This window comes from Fukomys damarensis, unplaced genomic scaffold (assembly GCF_012274545.1).
Source record: "Fukomys damarensis isolate Sample0158 unplaced genomic scaffold, DMR_v1.0_HiC HiC_scaffold_30, whole genome shotgun sequence".
Taxonomy (NCBI): Eukaryota; Metazoa; Chordata; class Mammalia; order Rodentia; family Bathyergidae; genus Fukomys; species Fukomys damarensis.
Window position 1 is genome coordinate 23,604,932 of NW_022900942.1, and position 21,135 is coordinate 23,626,066.

General features: G+C 31.6%; 1 protein-coding gene across 12 annotated transcripts in view; it reads right to left on the reverse strand.

Moving 5' to 3' along the window:
• Relch (RAB11 binding and LisH domain, coiled-coil and HEAT repeat containing) overlaps positions 1 to 21,135 on the reverse strand; it is a 114,691-nt gene that overhangs the window by 66,538 nt on the left and 27,018 nt on the right. For 6 of the 12 annotated variants that reach the window (XM_033757375.1, XM_033757371.1, XM_033757373.1 and 3 more), the window contains exons 3-11: positions 16,485 to 16,556; positions 16,317 to 16,372; positions 16,103 to 16,216; positions 12,798 to 13,001; positions 12,601 to 12,692; positions 11,745 to 12,035; positions 7,579 to 7,654; positions 5,409 to 5,504; positions 5,223 to 5,246 (exon numbers count right to left, since the gene is read on the reverse strand). In XM_033757375.1, coding sequence (XP_033613266.1) covers positions 5,223 to 5,246; positions 5,409 to 5,504; positions 7,579 to 7,654; positions 11,745 to 12,035; positions 12,601 to 12,692; positions 12,798 to 13,001; positions 16,103 to 16,216; positions 16,317 to 16,372; positions 16,485 to 16,556 — 1,025 coding nt within the window. The remainder of the gene's footprint in view (positions 1 to 5,222; positions 5,247 to 5,408; positions 5,505 to 7,578; positions 7,655 to 11,744; positions 12,036 to 12,600; positions 12,693 to 12,797; positions 13,002 to 16,102; positions 16,217 to 16,316; positions 16,373 to 16,484; positions 16,557 to 21,135) is intronic. The other 6 variants (XM_010644870.2, XM_010644872.2, XM_010644869.2 and 3 more) reach the window with 3 other exon arrangements.

Consider the following 21,135-nt stretch of genomic DNA (forward strand, 5'->3'; position numbering starts at 1 on the left):
GATGGCCTCTTCCTCTAACAGCAACACAGAAGTCAAGAGGTCTACTAAATGATGACAGAAAAATGCTGAAGAAATTTACTTTTTAAAAATTTCTCTTACATTTGTATTAATTCTGAATCCAACATTTAAAAAAATAATGATGATGGCTGAATTCTCATCAGAAGACAGGGCTTTTAAAAAAACGTTTTGTGAGACTAAACATAAAAGAAATGTATTGAAAGCAGTAATGTAAAAGGCATGGTACCTAAAAACTTAAGAATATTTTACATAAAAAATCTTTAAGCATTTTAGATTTGATGTCTCATGTAATATTAAAACAACAGTACAACCATGGCAAACAAAATCAATGGTAATTATAACTCTAATGGGAACATTAATTCAAGTTAAATGAAAATAGAAAACTTACATGTTCATTTTTCAAGGCAATGAAGATCTTTAATATTTTAAAATATATTTTAGCTGCATGGTTACTATTCAATAATGTGTACCAAAGTAAAATATGAAACTGATTTCCTATGATTATTATTGAGGAAAGCAGTATACTAATCCTGTTGTAGAATTTCTAAGCATTTTGTACTTTATTCAGGTAAATGACATTAGCTTTAACGTATTTTGATTTTTGCTATTTTGATAACAAAGCTAAATTTGTCCATTCAAGGTATTTCCCACTCCTCAAGTCCTAGGTTATCCATGAAATTCTGTACAAAATTCAGCAGCAAAGGATTCTAGCATTTTAATCCTCTTCTTTTCTTTCTTTTTTGTTTGTTTCTTTCCTTTCTTAAACAACTAAAACAAAAAACTTTTAATTATAACGAAGACTGTAGACACAGCAAAACAAATCTCTTTAGAAATACAGTGGTACCTTGTTTCATGAACTTGATTCTTTCCACAATTCTGTTTGCAAACCAAATTAGTCAAACAAAAACTGAATCAAATTCAATGGCTAGGTTCAATGTTGACCTTATGGGGAATTTGATTTGGTTCTTATCCAGTTCAGTTTGAGACCAGAATCACAGAGAGAAATGAAATTTGTGCATCAAGATATAATTGTATTTACATGTAACTATAAAATATCTTTTATGTACTGCCAATTTTTCTAAGACATTATCATTTGAGGATTTTCAATTAAAAAACACTTGAAAATAAAAGATTAGTGTTTTTTCACACTAGAAAGCAGAAAAGAAAAAGCATCTAAAAAAAGAACTGAAACAAACTGAATGATTAGATGTTTGAGGTGAGGAGATAAAACACTAAAGAATCAGAAACTGAATCAGAACCAAAGTTTGCCCAACACAGAAATGGCCAACACCAGATAGTTTTACTGGATAATTGTTAGACTTAAAAAAAAAAAAATCATTTCAAGAATTAACACTACTTAAATTGATTCAAAAACTAGAGGAGGAGGGAATAATTCCTAAATATTCTGAAGTCAGCTTTACCCTAAATACCCAAAGACATCACCAAAAAACTATACTCTACTATCCCTCATTGAAGATGGACACAAAAAATCTCAACAAAATAACATCAAGTCCATAAACACATTAAGAGGATTATAAACCATGATTCAATAGGTTGTATTCTAGAACATAAAATTGATCAATGTAATATAACACATTAATAAAACTAAGAAAAAATTTTATATTACCATCTCAATAAAGAACAAGCATGTTTCAAAATTCAATGCCATTTTACGTTAAAAATTCTCGACAGAATATCCTTAAAGTGATTAAGTACATTTAAAAAAATCCTACAGCCAACATCATATTCAATGGCAAAAGATTCAAAGTCTTCCCTCAAAATCAGAAAGAAGAAAAACATCTGCTTTCTGCAAGTGCTGTTATTCAATAATATACTGGTATTTCTAGTCAGAGCAGTTAAGCAAGAAGAAAAAAATAAAAGATATTCAAATTGGAAAAGAGCCTGCAAAAGTAAGAGTACCACAGAACTCATTAAAAAAAAAAAACAAACACTAGAGCTGATAAAGAAATTCAGCAAAGTTTCAAGGTATAAGATCAACACAAATATCTCATGTTTCTATATACCAGGAATGAACAAGAAATTAAGAAAACTATTTCATTTATAATACCATTCAAGCTAATGAATACTGAGAAATAAATTTAGTCAAAGAAGTGAAAGACTTGCACACTGAAAGCTATACTACTGCTGAAAGAAAGTGAAGTTCATGCACTGGAGAACTTAATATTGGTAGGATGGCAATATTTCCACAATAATCTACAAATTCAAAGTATAGTAATCTTGCAAAATTTCAATGATATCTTTTGCAAAAATGACATGCATTAAACTCATATGAGACTGCAAAGGAACATGTAAACAATATTGAAAAAGAAAAATTTGGAAGACTCAGTTTCAAAATTTACTAAAAACCTCAGTAATAAAAGTGGCACGAGACTTAGGATGTGGTACTCAGAAGGCTGAGGCAAGAATATCTTGTGTTGAAGGGCAGCCTAAGCAATTTAGCAAGACCCCATCTCAAAGCAAAAATTACAAATGGGCTGGGATATAGACCAGTGTGAGGGTTCTTGGTTCAATTCCCGGCACCACATACATACATACATATGGCAGGGATATAGCTCAGCAGTAGAGTACCACTGGGTTCAATCCCCAGTACAAAATTTTGCCCGTCATAAGATGAAGAATGTAAAAAAAAATAATATATAGGATGGAAGAAAAGATTTGCAAATCATATATGTGATAAGGGTCTATGTTCAGAATACATAAAGAACTTTTACAACTTAAAAAATATAAGCATAAATAATCCAATAACAAGAACTAGTTCAAGAACCAGAAGCTAATAAAATCACATGTGGGATAGTAAGCTAAAGAATAGGAATTCTTTTGAACAGTTTTCATTGTGAATCTTTTTATATCTGAAAATATTAAACCATGTGAATGTTATTTAAGCATTATTTCCAATGTTATGTACAATTAGCTAGGATGTTTCACATGGCCATCAATTTAGTGAAGAACATTTTAACTGTATGTACATAGCAATAAAAGGCTTATGATGACAGGTACATTAAACTTAAGAAATAGGAAAAATATTAATCCTTCAATAACCAGAGTTTTTTTTTTTGGTACCGGGGATCGAACTTAGGACCTTGTGCTTATGAAGAAGTGACAGAAACACTCAGCTAAATCCCCAGCCCAACAAGAGCTTTTTAAAAAAGAATTTAAGAACCACGGTGAAATTTAAAAGTTCCATCTTTTTATTCGTGTTTGTATATAGTGCTGGAGATTGAACACAGGGCCTTGCACATTTCAAGCATGTATTCTCATGTTTTGATCCTTTTATTCACAGGGATTGTTTTATAAAAAAAAAAAAAAAAAAAAAAAAAGATATACTTCATTATTTACCAATGTAATTTTGAGAGAATAAAACTTTGTTTTACTATAAAGGGCCAATTTTCTGATAAAAATGAATAAGATACAAATAACTAATAGAAAAAATGATCAGTTCTTTATGAAATTATAAATACAAAAATTTCAAAGATTTAAATTCAGCCAGAGAACAAACATACTACATATTAGATATATGTGTGCATGTGTGTGTATATATCCCTATATATATATATATATATAAAACACCATATATAAATATATATATAAATATATATAAATATAAACATATATATATATTTGAATACTGATAATGCAAATTTATAAATATGACATGCAGTACAACCAGAATTTAGTGGTAGTCTTTATGATATATGGAAAATTAAAATAAAAAAGCTAAAACAGCATCTCATTACAATCTGGTAGGTTTCTATAACATTTAAAAGTTACATTAGGAAACCAGTAAAAGGGATGCAAACATTAATGCATTTCATGGATTACATTCTCAGCTGAAAACAGAAAAGAAGCTCAAACACCACTCTGCCAGGCAGAACTGCAAAACAATATGAAATTGGACGCTGATCCTTCAAGACATAGAAAATTCCCATACTAATAACCTTGTATTTTTTAAAAATTAGTTTTAAAAAAAGACCATCAGTAATAGTTCGTTAAATCTTTTAAAATAAGAATATCCACAGGAAGGCTGGGTGTGGTGGCGCACGCCTGTACTCCCAGCACTAGGGAGGCTGAGGCAGGAGGATCGCTGTGAGTTCAAGACCAGCCTGGGCTACATAGAGTGTTTCAGGTCAGTCTCAACTATATAGTGAGACCCTGTGTCAAAAAAAAAAAAAGACTATCCACAGGAATTCTGAGCTTGGTCGCTCATGCCTGTAATCAATCTCAGCCACTTGGGAGGCTGAGGAAGGATTGTCATGAGTTTGAGACCAGCCTGGATTACACAGTGAGTTCAAGGTCAGCCTGAACTAATAATAATGAGACCCTGTTTCAAAAAGCAAACAAACAAAAAAAATCCATAGAAATAAAAACTTTCAAAGCCCTATGCCCTCTTGAGGATCAGCACAAATTTCTGTGCTAAACAGGAAATTAAGGATAAGCTTTAAATGGGTTATGCCAATGCATTATGTACCTATTATACTGTAGGTCCGAGAAATTATGAATAAAAAATCAGTAGTAAATATTATGAAAATAATAGCGGAAATGTGATATATTTTTAAATATTCTCAATTTATTTTCTATAAAAAATTGTGTGAATTGACATTTATCTCATTAACTAATTATAATAAAGCATTTAACCTATATTTAAATCATCGTGTCATTTAACTGAGATTACATCTAATTTTTGAATTACACCTAATCTTTTATTGACAAAACATAACAATATTAATAATAATGTATAAATATAACTATGAAGATAATTACTGGAGTGTTTATAGCTTATAATATATGCTATATGGACTAAATTACACAATGTTTCTATCTGTATCTTGGATATTTAAAGAATCTATCAACAAGTTAAGTATAAAAAAATTTAAGAGACTTTTAGAAGTTATTGTAATCAATATTATGACTACCTTGTCATAATTTATTATCAAACTAGCATTTGTAATAGGCAGCTACCATTACATTATTAGTCCCTGTTAATTTTCAATACAAAGAGTAACCATTTTTGTAGACAACTCAAGCACATCATAACAAGAGCATAAACAAAACAAATTAGGCAACTGGTAATGTAAAAAATTGTTCAATGTACATAAATGGACCTACAGTAATAATGCTGCAGAAGCTAATAATGCTTTAAGCAAAATTTGAAAAACATGAATATCATGCAGTTTTACTGAACTCACCTGACAGAGATGTAAAACCATTCTCTAGGAGTAGAGATGCATGCACAAAAGTAAGAATATGATTGCAAGTAACAGACTTTAACAAAATAAAAATATAACACTAAACTTCAAAAATGACAAAAAATGGACAACATGATGGGATTACATGATGTGATTACTGGGATGAAAATATATTATGTATCTTACCTCTCTCTTTGCTAATAACACATTAGGAACAATGTGTGGCAGGCAGCGTCCCAGCATTAACATAACACTTTTTTCACTGTCTGCAATTCGAGATACCTAGAAAAAACAAAGAATCAATAAATGACAACAGTAGAAGACTTGTGCACTATGGTAGGTGAAAATAATTCATGCTTTGAACCTACCACCTCTGTCCTAAACACACATTCTAATATTATAGCTTATGGTAACAACAATCACAACAGTATCCCCAAATAGCACTCATGTTTCTATGGGCCAGAAATATAATAAAAATACTACAAAGAAGGATTTAATTGAATAGAAAGAATAACTTTTATCTATTTTTGCATTGCTGGGGAGCAAATCCATTGACTTATGATACTAAGTAAGGACCCTATCACTGAATTACATCCCTACCCCCAAGGAATAACTTGTAATGTTCTATATAACACAGCAGGAAAGCTACTGCAGACAACAATTACTACTTTAAAATGAGAGGGTTTTGAATATTCCCCATACAAAGAAACAATGAATGATATGACAGGCATGCCGATTACTTGAACTGACCATTACTTACACATTGCGTTAATGTGTCAAAATGTCACAATTTACCCCATAAAGATGTAGAATTACAGTGGACCCTTGACTTATGAACTTGATCAGTTCCCGAAGGAGGGGTGGCTACAAGTCAATATGGCTGAGATCTGGATGTTTACCTGGGTATATACTATAGATAACAAGAGGTAGATCAATATTCCAGTAACCTAATTAACATGAGTTGTTCATATGTCAGGCCAGTCATAACCTGAGTGTCCACTATACTATGTGCCAAAAATTAAAATACATTTTAAAAATAAGACAGGTGTGGTGACGCATGCCTATAATCAGGATTACTACTCAGGAGGCTGAAGCAGGAGGATCAAGAGCTCAAGCTCTGCCTGGCACCTTTGTGAGATCCTGCTTCAAAAACAAAACAAAACAAAAAAAGATTGGGGATGTAGGTCAGTATGAAGGCCCTGGGTTCAATCCAGGGTATCACAAAAATTAAAATAAAATAAAGATAAAATTATATACCAGTGAAAAGGGTGAAGTCAGGGAGGCCTACTAGGCTTCAGCTGTAGAAACAAGTAGGGATACTACAGGATTGGAACAGCCTCAATGGTTGTTTTTGTCTTTGAAAAGAAGCTTACAAAGCTGTAACCACTGGCTACGTTAATATTGTAGTTTGTATAATAAAACTGCATACAAGAGGAGGGGACCGAAGAAAGCTGACCCAATCTCATAAAGAAGACTGTCTATATCCAAATCATCCTCCAGCTCTTTATTTCCAATGACATCAGAAACAAAAGTCCAAGGGAAATGAACTGGAATTTGACCAAGAAGCAGAAAAGAAGCAGTGAGTACAAAGATTAAAAAGTACCTCTCAAAATCAGTCTGCAACAATTAGAAGAGTTAAGGAAAACTGATCTGAGACCTAACAAACTCAGCTATTAAAGACAACCACTTTGAAATGAAAACAATGGAATTACCTAAAAATAACTGAAATGTAAATGATCTACACTTAAATTGTTTTCCTGAATTGTAGCCAAAAGATACTATCATTATAATTCCATATTAAAGAGAGATTACAAAGGTTGCTTTAAAATTAATAAACATACCTCTAATCTAAGGAACAGAAATAAGCAACTAATTCTTTGTAAGTTCAAAATGTTTCATTTCTCAGAACATTATTTTAAGTAATATTTTTAAATTTTTTTGTATGGGGGAATCAAACTGAAGACCTTGCTCTTGCGAGGCAGGCAGCAGTACCACTGAGCTAAACCTGGCCCTCAAGTAAGATTTTTATTTTAAATAGTCATATATGCTTTTGCATGAAATAATAAGAAAGACAGTCAATACCAGGTGTGGCAAGTGCCGGTAATTCCAGCTACTAAGGAGGTTGAGGCAATAGAATTATAAATTCAAGGCCAGCCTGAGCAATTTAGGAGAATGTCTCAAATTAAAATAAAAATGGCTGTTGCGCATGCATCTCAGTGGTAAAGTGCTGGCCTGTCATGTGAGAGGGAGCCTGGGTTCGATCTGCAGTACTGCAAGGGGCAGACAAAAAATAAATAAATAAATAAATAAAAAAGCACAGTGTTTTAAAATTGTGAAAATATTAAGTATCATTTACCTCTGATCCTAAACGACTGTCTGCTGACATTCGACAAAAAGAGAGTAGTGCTTGATGGAAAGCAGGAGACAATTTCCTATAAGAAAATATTGAATGAAAAAGAGAAAATACCTAAGAGTTACTAATGACATTTAAAGAGAAAGTAACTTGCATATTATAAACCCCATTCCTACATTAATACTACCCCACAAATGTTAACTAGATTTGTAAGCCACCTCTCATGAAGGACATTTCACTGAAGAATAACACAGGGGAAAAAAATCAATACCAACTGATGGTAATGAAATAGCTTGACATTATGTAAATGAATGTCCTAGAAATGTTGGTGGATCAAACCTGAAGTGGCATAGTGGTCAATAATTACAGAAAATATTTGCAAAATCTAAACTGAGGACTTAAGCTTACTCCCAATTTTCTAGAGTCCCAGAAATTTTAGTAAAGGTAAACAGGCTTCAAAGTTTGTCCTAATAAATTGCCAAGAGGAACTGAGAAGGAGATGCTGATATATTCAATGATAATGAGGATTCCTATGTGTCTTGCTTACCACTATACTTCTTGTAAAACTGCCTGGTACTAGTAAGAGCTAAAAACAAAATATTTTTCAGTATTAATAATGAAGTAAATTAACCACACTTTTCTACTTTAACCTGCTACTGGGTATAATATACCTTAATTTAGCAGCTAAAAATTCACTATAGGTATGTGTACACATTAAACAAGTCAGTGCAAATAAAGAATTGAGAAAATGCCAACATACAGGGGGCAAATGAAAAATACAGTGAATGTTTCAATTTTTAAAAAATTACAAAAAATTTGCTGCAGTAAGATACACTGCCATTAATCATCCTTAAAACACACACCCTCATTTTGAATACATTTATCCTGTTTTTCTTGCCATGTTCTGAAGCAGTTCTGTAAGATTTCTTTCTTGTCTGCACAGGTATGATAAAAAATATGTTAAAATTTCTGCCAAGTGCCATCCAACAAAAAGGCAGGCTGATAAAATCATTATATTGTGTCCTCATCCATAGTATTAACTGGATCTGTTACTATGTGACTTCTGGCTCTTCCCCAAAGTCAAAATGACCATGAGGGAAAAAAAAAAAATGACCATGAGAGGTAATGTTTTGAAATGATTCAATTCACTGAGCCAGCCATGATAGCACAACTAAAGACAATCATGAAAGACTTCCAGAACTGCTTCAGAAAGTGTGTGCAAAGTGAGAAGGAGTATTTTCAGGGGATTAATGGCAAGATACCTTTTACTATAATAAATTTAAACACAGTATTTTTCAATCATACCTCATGTAGGAGTTCAATTAATATTCCTTATTTCAGTGTATTTTTTCAAATTATCACCTAAAAGATTTCATCCCAAGGATGCAAGGATGGTTCAATACACACAAATTGATAAATGTAATACAAATAAACAGAAACAAAGATAAAAATCACATGATCATTTAAATAGACAAAGAAAAAAGCCTCTGACAAAATCCAATATCCACTGAAGATAAAAATCTTCAAGAAAACAGGTATAGAAAAACTTATCTCAATCTCATAGTAGCCATTTACGACAAACCAATGGTTTGTCAACATTACATAAAATGGGGAAAAGCTGAAATATTTCCCTCTAAAATCAGGAGCAAGGCAAAAATGTTGTTATTACCACTCCTGTTCAATGTAATTTTTAAAACTTCAGCCAGAAGAATCAGGGAAGAGAAAGAAATAAATTGGAGAGGCATGGGAAAAGAAGAATTCAAATTATCATTATTTGCAGATGACATGATCTTCCATATAGAAGACCAAAAAACTCCACCAAAAGACTTCTAATGACCAAATTCAGCAATCTATTAGCATACAAAATCAACAAACAAGTATCAATAGTGTTCCTGTATGTCTATAAGGAATTCACGAAGAAAGAAATTAGGAAAATATTCACAATAATATCATGAAAAATTAAATACCGAGGAATTAACCTAACCAAGGAAGTAAAAAACCTCTAAACCAAAAACAGTATTATGAAAAAAGAGAACAGCAGAAAATGGAAACATATTTCCAGTTCCTTAATAGGCAGAACCAATATTGTCAAAATGGCCATATTTCCAAAACTGATTTATAAATTTAATGCAACCCCAATCAAAATACCCACAGCATTCCTCATAGAGCTTGAAAAAAAAATCTTAAAGTTTATATGGAACCAGAAGAAACTACAGTAGCAAAAGCCATCCTGGGCAACAAGAGCAACACAGGATGCATTATAATATAACAAAGCTACAAAAACAGCATAACTTGGCACAAAAACTGACATGTGGATCAATGTAAGAGAGCAGAAGATGAAGATACAACCTTGGGCACATTGGACTATTTGATCTGACACAGGATCAAAATATGCTGGAGAAAAGATAGCTTCTTTAATAAATGGTACTGGGAAAACTGGTTATCTACACGCAGAAGAGTAGAACCATAGCTATCACCATATACTAAATTACAATCAAAACTGATCATACATCATATGTTAAAACAGAAACACAATCTCCTGGATGATAAAACAGGTAAAACTCTTGAACACACAGATGCAGACAAAGATTTTCTTAACAGAGCCCCAACTGTGTCAGAAGTAATATCTAATATCAGGAATCAATGAATGGGATTGTACCAAATCAGGATGTTTTTGTACAGCAAAGGAAACAATCAACAGATTAAAAAACTTCCCTAAAGAATAGGAAATAATTTTTGCCAGCTATTCCTTGATAGAGGATTTAGAATGCATAAAGAACTAAAAAAAATTAGAGTCCCCCCACATAAAAGACCCAACCAATAAATGAGCAAGTGAAATGAACAGTTACTTCTCAGAAGTACCAATGGCCAATTAACACATGAAAACATGTTCAACACATCTGAACATTAGAGCAATGCAAATTAAAACAGCACCCAGATTCTTTCTTTCTCTAAAAAGAATGGTTATCATCCAGAAATCAGATAATAAAAAATTCTGGTGAAGATGGGCAGAAAAAGAAGCCTTCCACATTGTTGATGGGAATGTGAACTAGTACAACCTCTATGTAGATTATGGAGAATACGGATATTACTCAAAAAACTAAAATTAGAAATTCCAGCAATTTGATCCAGCAATTACCCTTTGAGGTATCTTCCCGAAAAAGCTAGACATCATACTACAGCGATATATGCATGCCCATATTTATAGCAACACGAACTTGGAAGCATTCTATGAAGTCCATCAACAGATGAATGGATAAAGTGTGGTATTTATACATAATGGAGTACACCTATGCCATAAAGGATAAATTTGAGTCATTTGTATGAAAATGAATGTACCAAGAAACTAAAATATTAAGTGAAATAAATCATACAAGCTTAAATATTGCATGGTTTCTTTTATGTGAGAAACTCAAAATATAAATAAAAAGCAAATGAAAGATAGATAACAGGAAATAGATGATCTTTTGCAAATGGGAAAAGGACCAGAAGAAGGGAGACGGAGGGACGGCAAAGGGAATGAAAAAAATAATTAAGATGTGGTAGGTACATGTACCAATTCCCCAAGAGGGATACATAGTCATTATGTATTGCAAACATATACTAATAAAAAATTAAATAAATTAAGAGAATATGTATGATACAATATTAGTAACAGAAGGAGACATAGGAAAAAGAACTGGGAGTAAAACTATCTCCTTCTATAATACATAGTCAACTATACAAAAATCATCTTCTGGGGGCAGGGGATTTAGCTCAGCGGTTCGGTGGCCTGCCTGACAAGTGCAAGGACCCGAGTTCAATTCCCCGTACCAAAAAAGAAAAAAAAAAAATGAGTTTGATAATGACTAACCAGAGAAAAAACACAAAAAGCACTCCGTAAAAGTATTAATAGCACACACATAAATATGCAAGTACATATTACTTACAGTCTTTTAAGTAGTTAGCTAACATAAAGCCTAGGCCAATTATTATTTATTTCTCACTGATATAATTTAATGTAGTAATTATCTTGTGACATGTTTTTGTGGCATGTACTTTGCTATGCCTTAAATTAAAGTCAATTATAATATATCTGATCTGCAAAAGTAGTTCAAATAAGATCCGAAGTTCTTTCAATACACTGTGTAAGTAAAAGGTGCATTTCAAAATATAGGAGGCAAACTAACCTATTAGGTTTATCAAAATGAACTGTGTTTTTACTTGATGGAGAAGAAGATGGCATTCCTTCTTTTTCTCTCCTGGGAAGAGAATCTGACTTCTTTTTAGGAATAGGAGAATCAACCTCCTGTGATACTGAAAGATGAATGTCTTCATTTTTCTCCTTGTCTGAACTATTTACAACTGGACTCTGTCCACTGTCCTCAGAGTCTTTATGGGGAGGCTGATCCAGGGAATGTTGAACAGAGTCACAAACTGCTGGGATGGCAAAGTGTTCATTTTTGAGGAAGTCCATTTCACTGTAGAACAAAAATTACCAGAGAACAACCGTATTCTTGAAAATTTTGACAACAGGATAAATCTTATAATGTGTTTAATGCTTCGACAAGTGATAAAGCTTTTCTGTACAATATTCACTGTTGCTTCATATACCTACAAGGACAGTTATAAATTCTGAGCAATGAAGCACAAAAATAGCTTATTAAACCCTGTTTCAGTTTACAACTTAACATTTCTTTTTTTATACACAAAATGGGGATAATTCCATGAAACCACAACATTATTATAAGAAGTAAATGAAATAATGAGAAATATGTACAACACTAATGTGAAGGAGTTATTTTAGTGTTAATTGAGAAGTCAAACTATCTTAATTCTAAGACATAATTAGCTGTAAGATCATTACATTAATTTAATAACATTTGGAGAAGACATTTTAGTATTTTAAATACATAAGCATCTATAAAATATTTTTTCAGAACTACTGAAATGTGGGAAAATATCAGACCTTACAGCTGAAATGTTGTTTCATATATTTGTATAACTTGCCAATGTCTTTAAGAATTTTTAGAAATGATCAAATACCTTTCAAGTCTTCTGATTTGCTCCATCAACGACCATTTCTCACTATTTAATAAACTAATCTTATCTTCTAATTTTTGTACTATCAAGGAGTTCTAAAATCAAAACCAGAGAAAAATACAAACTCAGTATCTCACAAATGGTTTTATATTATTTAATAAATACTTTTTGAGGACGAGACTAGTAGCTGTATTTCTTACCTCTAAAGGCTGAGGAGTTTCGAGGGTTGGAGGAAGGTTGCCTAAAATTGGTGTAAGAGCCTCTAACTCATCTTCTTCTACTCCACTGGCCACATCCACAAGATCTTTCCCAGTCACTGGATGATTTCCAAAATCTCGGTAAAGTTGTAGTAAGTCTGGGGGTTTTGGAATGTTTAATCCTACATCATCCCATAATTCAAAATCCTAAAAAATAATAATACAAAAAAAAAACTTTAAATGCAATTTCATTTTGCACTGAGATTTATATTATCGGTAATATCTGGAAAACCAGTCAAAATTTTGTTGTAATGTCAAACTATACATGCCAAGTGAGTATGCATCATACTTATTTTACATCTTCCACTATCCAACATTATTATTCTTATAATTTTTGTGACATTCTAGATAAACAGGTTTGACTATCCTAGATGTGGAGACGTTTTTTTCTTACAGCTTTCTTTTTACCATGGTAATTTACAATGACTACGTTTTTAATATTTTTTCTGGCACCAGGGATAGAACTTGGGACTTTGTGGCGCTGGCACCACTGAGCTAAATCCCCAGGCCTACAATGACTGCTTTTTGTATATGAAACTTAATTTCCAGTATGAATACCACTTGGTCATGATACATTACCCTTCTTACATATTCTCTGATTTCCTGAAACATTATATAGAATTTCTGCATTGATGTTCCTGACAAGTAAGAATCTGTACTTTTCTTTGCTTGCAATGTCTTTGATTTGATACAACAGTTAAGAAGGCCTCACTGAGTAAACTGAAAAATATTCTTCTTTCTTCAGTTTCTACAAGTCTGTGGATTACTGGTATTACTTTTTCCTTAAATATTTGGTAGTGTTCACAAGTAAAGCCATTTGGCAAACTCAGGACCTTGTGCTTGCAAGGCAGGCACTGCGCCACTAAGCTAAATCCCCAGCCCTCTTTTTTTTTTTTTTTTTGAGACAAGGTCTTGCTATGTAAATCAGGCTGCCCTTGAACTCACTAAGCAGCCCAGGTTGGACTGGAATTCACAGGGATCCTCCTGCCTCTGCCTCTCAAGTGCTGAGATTACAGGTGTGTGCCACCACACCCAGCATGTAGGAAGCTTTTTAATTAAAAATTCAAGGTCATTAATAAGTATAAAGTGCTTAAAATAATCTAATAATTCTTGAGTGAGCTAGGTTATTTTCTTTCATATAAACTTGTTCATAGTATTTCCTTATAATCCTTTTAGTATTAGTAAAATCTGTGTTGATATAACAACCTTGCTCATTCCTGAGTTTGATAAGTTGTACCTTTTCTTGATCACTAAAGGTAGAGGTTTATCAACTTTACTCATCTTTTCAAAGAACTAGTTTGTGTTTCATTGATTTTTCATAATTGCTTTTTCATGTCTATATCATTGACTTACTCTATACTCTTTTACTATTTTCTTGGGTCTCTTCTCCCTCATGCATTCCCTTTTTCCTCTTAGTTTTTGAAGATAGTATCCAATTTCACTGACTTGAAAACTTTTTTTGTACTACAAATCTCCTGCTAAGTAGTGTTTTTATTATATAGTATCTTAGAGTTTGATTACTTAAACTTATGTGTTATTTGTTAAAACACACAAGTTTCAGAATATTTGGGGATTTTTCCATATCTTTGTTATGGTTAGTTTAATTTCATTGTGATTAGAGAATATACTTGGTACTCTCTTTCCTAAATGATCTTCTGCTGCCTTTTTCTATCAATTACTGAGAAAACATCACTGAAATCTGGTAATTTCTGCCTCTTAATTGAGAAAGATCAATCATTTATAATTCAAGCTAATATTGATACAGCTGGGTTTAAATCTTCTAATTTGCTATTTGTAAAAAATGTGTCTTATCTATCTTTTCTATTTCCTCTTTCTGCAATCCTTTCAGCCTCTTAAACTTTCTCATATATTTAAAATTTTTGCTATTTGGTTGATCATTTACAAAACATGATTAACTTGAACTACTAACAAAACATTATATTTGTTAGCTAAATATTAAGTTAATGTCTTTAATATAGTACATATTTGGTAAAGCTACCATTTAACAAATGATGTCTAGGTATTCATCACAATAAGCCAAGTAACACCTTAATCAACTAGATTTCATGTATGAGGGCAATCCCATAAGATCACCACCTAACATTATAGCTACCCTTGTTTGTGTTAAGTATATGCTTATGCTACCAAAACAATTAAATCACCTAATGATGCATATCTCAGAAAGTGTCCCTGTATATTAGCAATGGAAGACTGTATTACATTTAATTTTACCAAATATATTAAAACAACAGAGTGAATAAATGTATTGCTATCTCTTTTACAGAAATTCTACTTTTGCAAAAAGGTCCACGGGAGGTTTTTTGAACCAGTGGAATAAACATCATTTGAAGTGATGACCCCCTGAGGTGAGGGGTATAGGGTGGTTGCCTAACGTGTGCAAGGCCTTGGGTTCAATCTCTAACATCACAAAAATAAAATAGAATAATAAAATGGTGGCCACCATATTCCTAACTAAAAAACTCTTGGCATTTACTTTTCTAAGGTCAAAGGTTCAAACACATCCATTAGCACTGAGTTGTCAAAATTTTCAGGGTTAAGAGATAACATCAAAACTAGCTGTCTTTTTTTTGCTTATCAGGATCAGATTTTATCAGGATAATACTAAAGAACTTCTAAAATTGGTCCTTATTTGATAGAAAGGAGAGCAAGGAAAGACAGGGGGAAAAACTTGGTCCCTACTAGAAAGATATTTTACTTTTTTTTGGTACCAGATATTGAACTCGGTTCCTTATGCTTGCAAGGCAGGCTACCGAACCACTGAGCTAAATCCTCGGCCCCTAGATATTTTACTTTCATGCAAGATATTTTTATTTATTGTTATGTAACATCTTAATTACTGCAGTGTTACTAAAGAAGTTCTTATAGTTAAGTTGAATTTCTAAATGTATATTATACTACCAAGTAAATATTTTAAAATGAAAAACCCCATACTTTATGACTGTATGGATGTATGAATCTTTTACAGTTACTGGGAAGTTGTAAAAGTCTACCTGTGAAAAAATAAAAAGTATGTAGCAAGCTACAGGGAAACTGAAAGTGTGTAAGTTAATAAATATTAAGACTCAGGAGGCTAGAAACTATTGTTTTTTGATAATGACTAAGTATTCATAGCTTTATGGAACTTTACTAGAGGCCTAACTTTAAAAAATAAAGAAACTAGATAAAAGACAAAAATAAAATTAAAAATTAAAAAGGGAATAAATTATTGTTAAAAAAAGTAACTTTACCTGATCATCATTTTCATCTGAAAAGGTTATTGATGTAAGTTTGTAGTTATTCTTCAATAAAAATTCATTGACTAAGAAGTTTAGAGCTCTCTTTTCAAGAGGTTTGATTGGCTCCTGGAAGCAAAATAGAAAGACAAATGGAAAAGTTTTCTTCCTTCAATGTTTGTGCTACCACATTATGTGGAAAATATTTTTAGATTTGTTATTTACCCACCTGAATTTCAGGACTTGATTTGTAATTTTTTCGCTCCTGTAAAGGAACTTCATGTTCTAGTGGAAGAAAATATAAATAATGTTTCACTATTTCACATTTTAAAATATCCCAGCTACTTCTACATTGGAAAAGTAGAAAAAGGTCTCAAAAAAGTTTTATGTACACCACCTGCAGCCTTTGTCAGGTTGGCTCGGAGGGCCTGAATGGTCTCCTTGGCTTTCCGTAGTTCAAACTCCAGGACTGGACAGGGATTTGGAATAAACACATACAGGCATCCAACCAAGAAAAGGGAAACAAAAATAAAAAAATAAAAAGCAAAGATGGGTATGAAAAAAAATACAATTTGTATAGAAAACAGAAAGCATGCAATCTTTATGAAACTTGTGAACGCATGCAGCAGAGTTGATTTGCAAGCAAACTGGTGAATGTTTTCCATAATTTTAGTAAATTCAGGGGACTATTATCAAATGTTCTAGCTGTCTGACAAGGAACAGCTCTATTTAAAAATAAGATCTATAACATATTTTCATGTGATTAAATAAAAATATTAGTAATCTGAGTACTTCTGTTCCATTTAGTCAGGTTAAGAAAATGTAATGAGATGTTTTCAGGTGACATAATTTAGGGGAAAGGTAAAAATTAAATGAAGTCCAAGGTAATATTCTTAAAAAGTCCCAGGATTTTATAAAGTTATTGTTAAATGCACCATCTAAAATAGTTATGTCAATATTTAGACATGTTAGTTAATAGATATCTTTATTAGGATGTTGAAGCAATATGGTTTAAATATTTAATAAATGTTGAAAAACATAAATTTTTCTACAAATAAGCATGTTTTCTAAAAACAACCACAGATATGTTAAACATATCTCAAAGCCAATAATAAACAGCTGTGAAATTTATTTTAGTTTTCATTTAAAGTCAAAGAACAGAAAGTTTCTTATAATTTCTAATTAAGATAATGTGAAAGCAAATGACTGTACATTTCAATCATTTCTAAAATTATAGAATTATTTAAGGACACTAAATAAAGTTTATTACATTTCAAAGGTCTGATAACCCTTTAAATAGATTTGTTCATGTTAAGAGGGATAATGAAACTCAAAAGATTTCTATTACTGTATATTCTAAGATAAACACGAATACTATGGATACATTTTTATTAAATTTTTAAAAATATTTCATCATGAGCAATATTTACGTGTCAACTGAAAATTTCTCTTAAAGTTTAAAAATATTGTGCTGAAAAAAATTTAGACTTAAAGGATATTAATAAATGATAGCTATAAACTTCTGCACTGAAAACTAGCAAATTTAAGATTTCATCCTAACAATGAAATTTTGTGTAACAATACTAGTAAAAAAGATGTCATGTGAAGTTGCTAATCAGAGACAAAGCTATAAAAAATATGGAAAAATTAAGATTCACTCAGTTTGCATATATTCAATAAAAACTTGATGTAGTTGAATCACATCTAGTACATGATGGCCAATTAGTTTGATGCACAGAATTTTACTGCAGCAATAAGAAAGCACAACTAAAAATCAGATGACACTGTATGTTACTACATGTTATTTGGTAGTCAGCAATGCTGATCTGCAAACATTTCTGTGCAACAAAGTTAAAATATATTCTCTAAAGCTTACATTTCCAGAATTAGTTATGTTAAAATAAGACTATATATAACACATAATAGGTCTACATAGTATAATGGTATCTTTTCAAAAACTGTAGGTAATTAATTTTTTTATTTTAAAGTATCTAACCTCAAATGTAAATATAAATATATATGCATATATGTGTGTGTGTGAACACACACACACACACATATATACACACATGCTTTCAATCACTTTGAATGCACTAAGACATATTACAGAAAAATTGCAGATCAGACATGCCCTACATGAAAATGATAGAACTATGAAAGGGGTGGGGTAGAAAAACTGGTTGAAACACAAACTGAGAAAAACTCAAAATTAAATCAGTGAGAGTTAGGTGACCAAGAGCAAAACACTGAATGATTAAGGCACAGAAAGCCAGAAAAACCCATGTCAGACGGCAAGAATTAATATATTTTATGCATATCTACATATATGTTGCCAAATGTCATTAAAAGTTACCAATAGTTTGAAAAAAACAGTGCCTACCAAAATGAATTCACTCTGCTGCATGTTTCTTAGTATACAATACAGATTTTAAAAGACAAAGGTATATTTCTGAAACTATTACACATCTCTTAAAGGCACAGTATAATAAAATTACAGTTATATAACTTTCACAAAAAGGTTCTTTAAAGCAGTGCTAATATTTACATATATATCAATTGTATTTTTATCAAAACATTAAAGTTCAAAAATTATCTTGCAAAGAAATACATTGTAAAGAACAATTTCTAAATATTTTTCAAATACTAGAATTCTTTCTGAAAATGTTTGAGGATATGTGCATTTATAAAGCATGCTACAGGAACCAACAACCGTCCTGTACAATTTATGGCTAAACCTACTGAACTCTCTTACTGGAACCCAAGTAGTAACTGGACATATGTACCTACATAGTAATATTGCACATTATAATTTTCCCAAAACATAATTAATGATTAAGGCAGGATAAACAATATAAAATTAGTTGAAACAGTTACTTCCTAATAAATATTTATAAAACTGGTAGAATATCAATGGTACTTGAGTGCATAAAGGTATTCATTCATTCTTTCATGACTAAGGATACATAAACTATGTGGAAATGTCAAATGTGAAGTGGTATCAAAGGAGAAATAATACAACTTTGTGGATCATCTCAAATTATTACTAATAATATCGTTAATACTCATAAAGCTTAGCTTATTTTGGCATGAAGCTCAAAATACTATAGTATTTTGGAATATCTTTCCTATAATACTCGTCTGAGTTATATATTTTTTCATTTCCATTCCAGTTGACCATTCAAGAGTTGAAACTAATAGTCTGAGTTAGGACATCATCACTTCATTAGATAGTAGATATCTAAGCGTCTTCTTTCAGGTCAAAATTTTTTGTATTCTTTTGTCTTAATGTAAGATGAATCAAGACAACATTTCTCAATTTTTAATACTTATTTTAGTATCCTAAGATTACTTCTAAGGAAAGGAAGAATTCTCTTTTCTTTCTTTTTCCTTTTTTTCTTTTTTTTTTTGGTACTGGGGATCGAACTCTGGACCTTGTGCTTGCAAGGCAGGTGGTGGAACCACTGAGCTAAATCGCCAGCCCTCTTTTCAATTTTCTTAAGAGTATGTTAGAATAAAAATCCATTTCTAAAGTAACACAAAAATCCTGGTCAATATCACCACCATTTCTACTGGATTTAGAGAATTTTCCCTGTCTATTATGGACATAAGAAATACACAGTCTTGTTAGTCATGACTTACAGAGTGATAAGCAAATCAAAGCAAGATGCACTCTCCATAATTTTTTTCCATAGTCATTTTAGAAGAAAAGCACCCTTTTTCTATCAGCCTTTATTTTTTTAAAGTATGTCATATATTTTAAAATAGTCATTTTTAAAAATTTTTAATTTTTATTAGTATATGTTTACAGTACATAATGATTACACTCATTATGGACAACTGGTACATGTACATCCCACAGCCTTTAAAGAAAGAAATTCTTCTGGGTTACTGTTCTTCCTGCTCAGATTCCTTTGTCACTTGTCTCAAAGTTGGTGTTTCTCAGGGTGTTATCCTTGCCCCTTTTCTCTTTGTACCGTACCTAACCACTGAGATGAAACTCCTTGCTGTGATGATATTTATCACAAGTACTATAAGACTCAAATTTTTAAATTATTTTTTCAAGTACAAACCTACCTAATTATCTCGAGATGCCCACTTGAATGTCTCCTAAATTTTGAATTTTATCTTATCTAAATGAATTTCATTATCTTCTTATTCAATCTGGTCTTTCTCCTATAGTGCCTCTCCATTAATGTCACCATTATGTATCAGGTTGGTCAAACAGGAAGCTTGGAAATTATCCCTCACTTATTCCTTGTCATTATCCTCTCATATAAACTAAATGTTAAACCATGTGATTGTAATCCTCTACCAACTCTCTAACCACTCATTTTTCCAATTGCCAGAGTATAGACATATTATCATATAAACTATTATAATAACCTACAATTTTATTAAAGGCTTTAAAAAAAATCCCCTTTCGTTTGTTGTTGTTGTTGTTGTTTGGTGTCCCGAGACATGATCTCAATGTGTAGTTCAGGAAATGTTAATCTAAATAAAATAACACCAATATACAAAACCTTAAAGATTATATAATCACAATTATTTTTAGCTTAAATATAGCTACCTACCAAAATTATTTTTTTTCTCTCCAAGACTATCTTAATTTCATGATAACAAATGTAGATAAATCTATTTGCAAAATGCTATCTTCAGCCTTGTCAGAGTACCTATCTTATTTTCATTGATTTTCAGTGATACAAAACTGTAAGATTTAGATATAGCTCAAAATAAGAAAATCAAAACTACTGGTAATAAGAAAGGAAAACATATTAACCAGAGGAGAAGTAGGTTTAAAAATAATCCTAAAACAGCTGTGTATGGAGGTGTCAGGTCACTATCTAAGGAATGAAAGGGCTACTCACCATATCTCTTACTCAGGGGAGAAAAGTATCTTATAGTATTTTTATTTTACAAATAACAAATCTGAATACTGAGTGGGGGATTTAGCTTAGTGGCACAGTGCCTGCCTTGCAAGTGCAAGGTCCTGAGTTTGATACCCAGTACAAAAAAAAAGAAAAAAGAAAAAAAAAAAAAAAAAAAAAAAA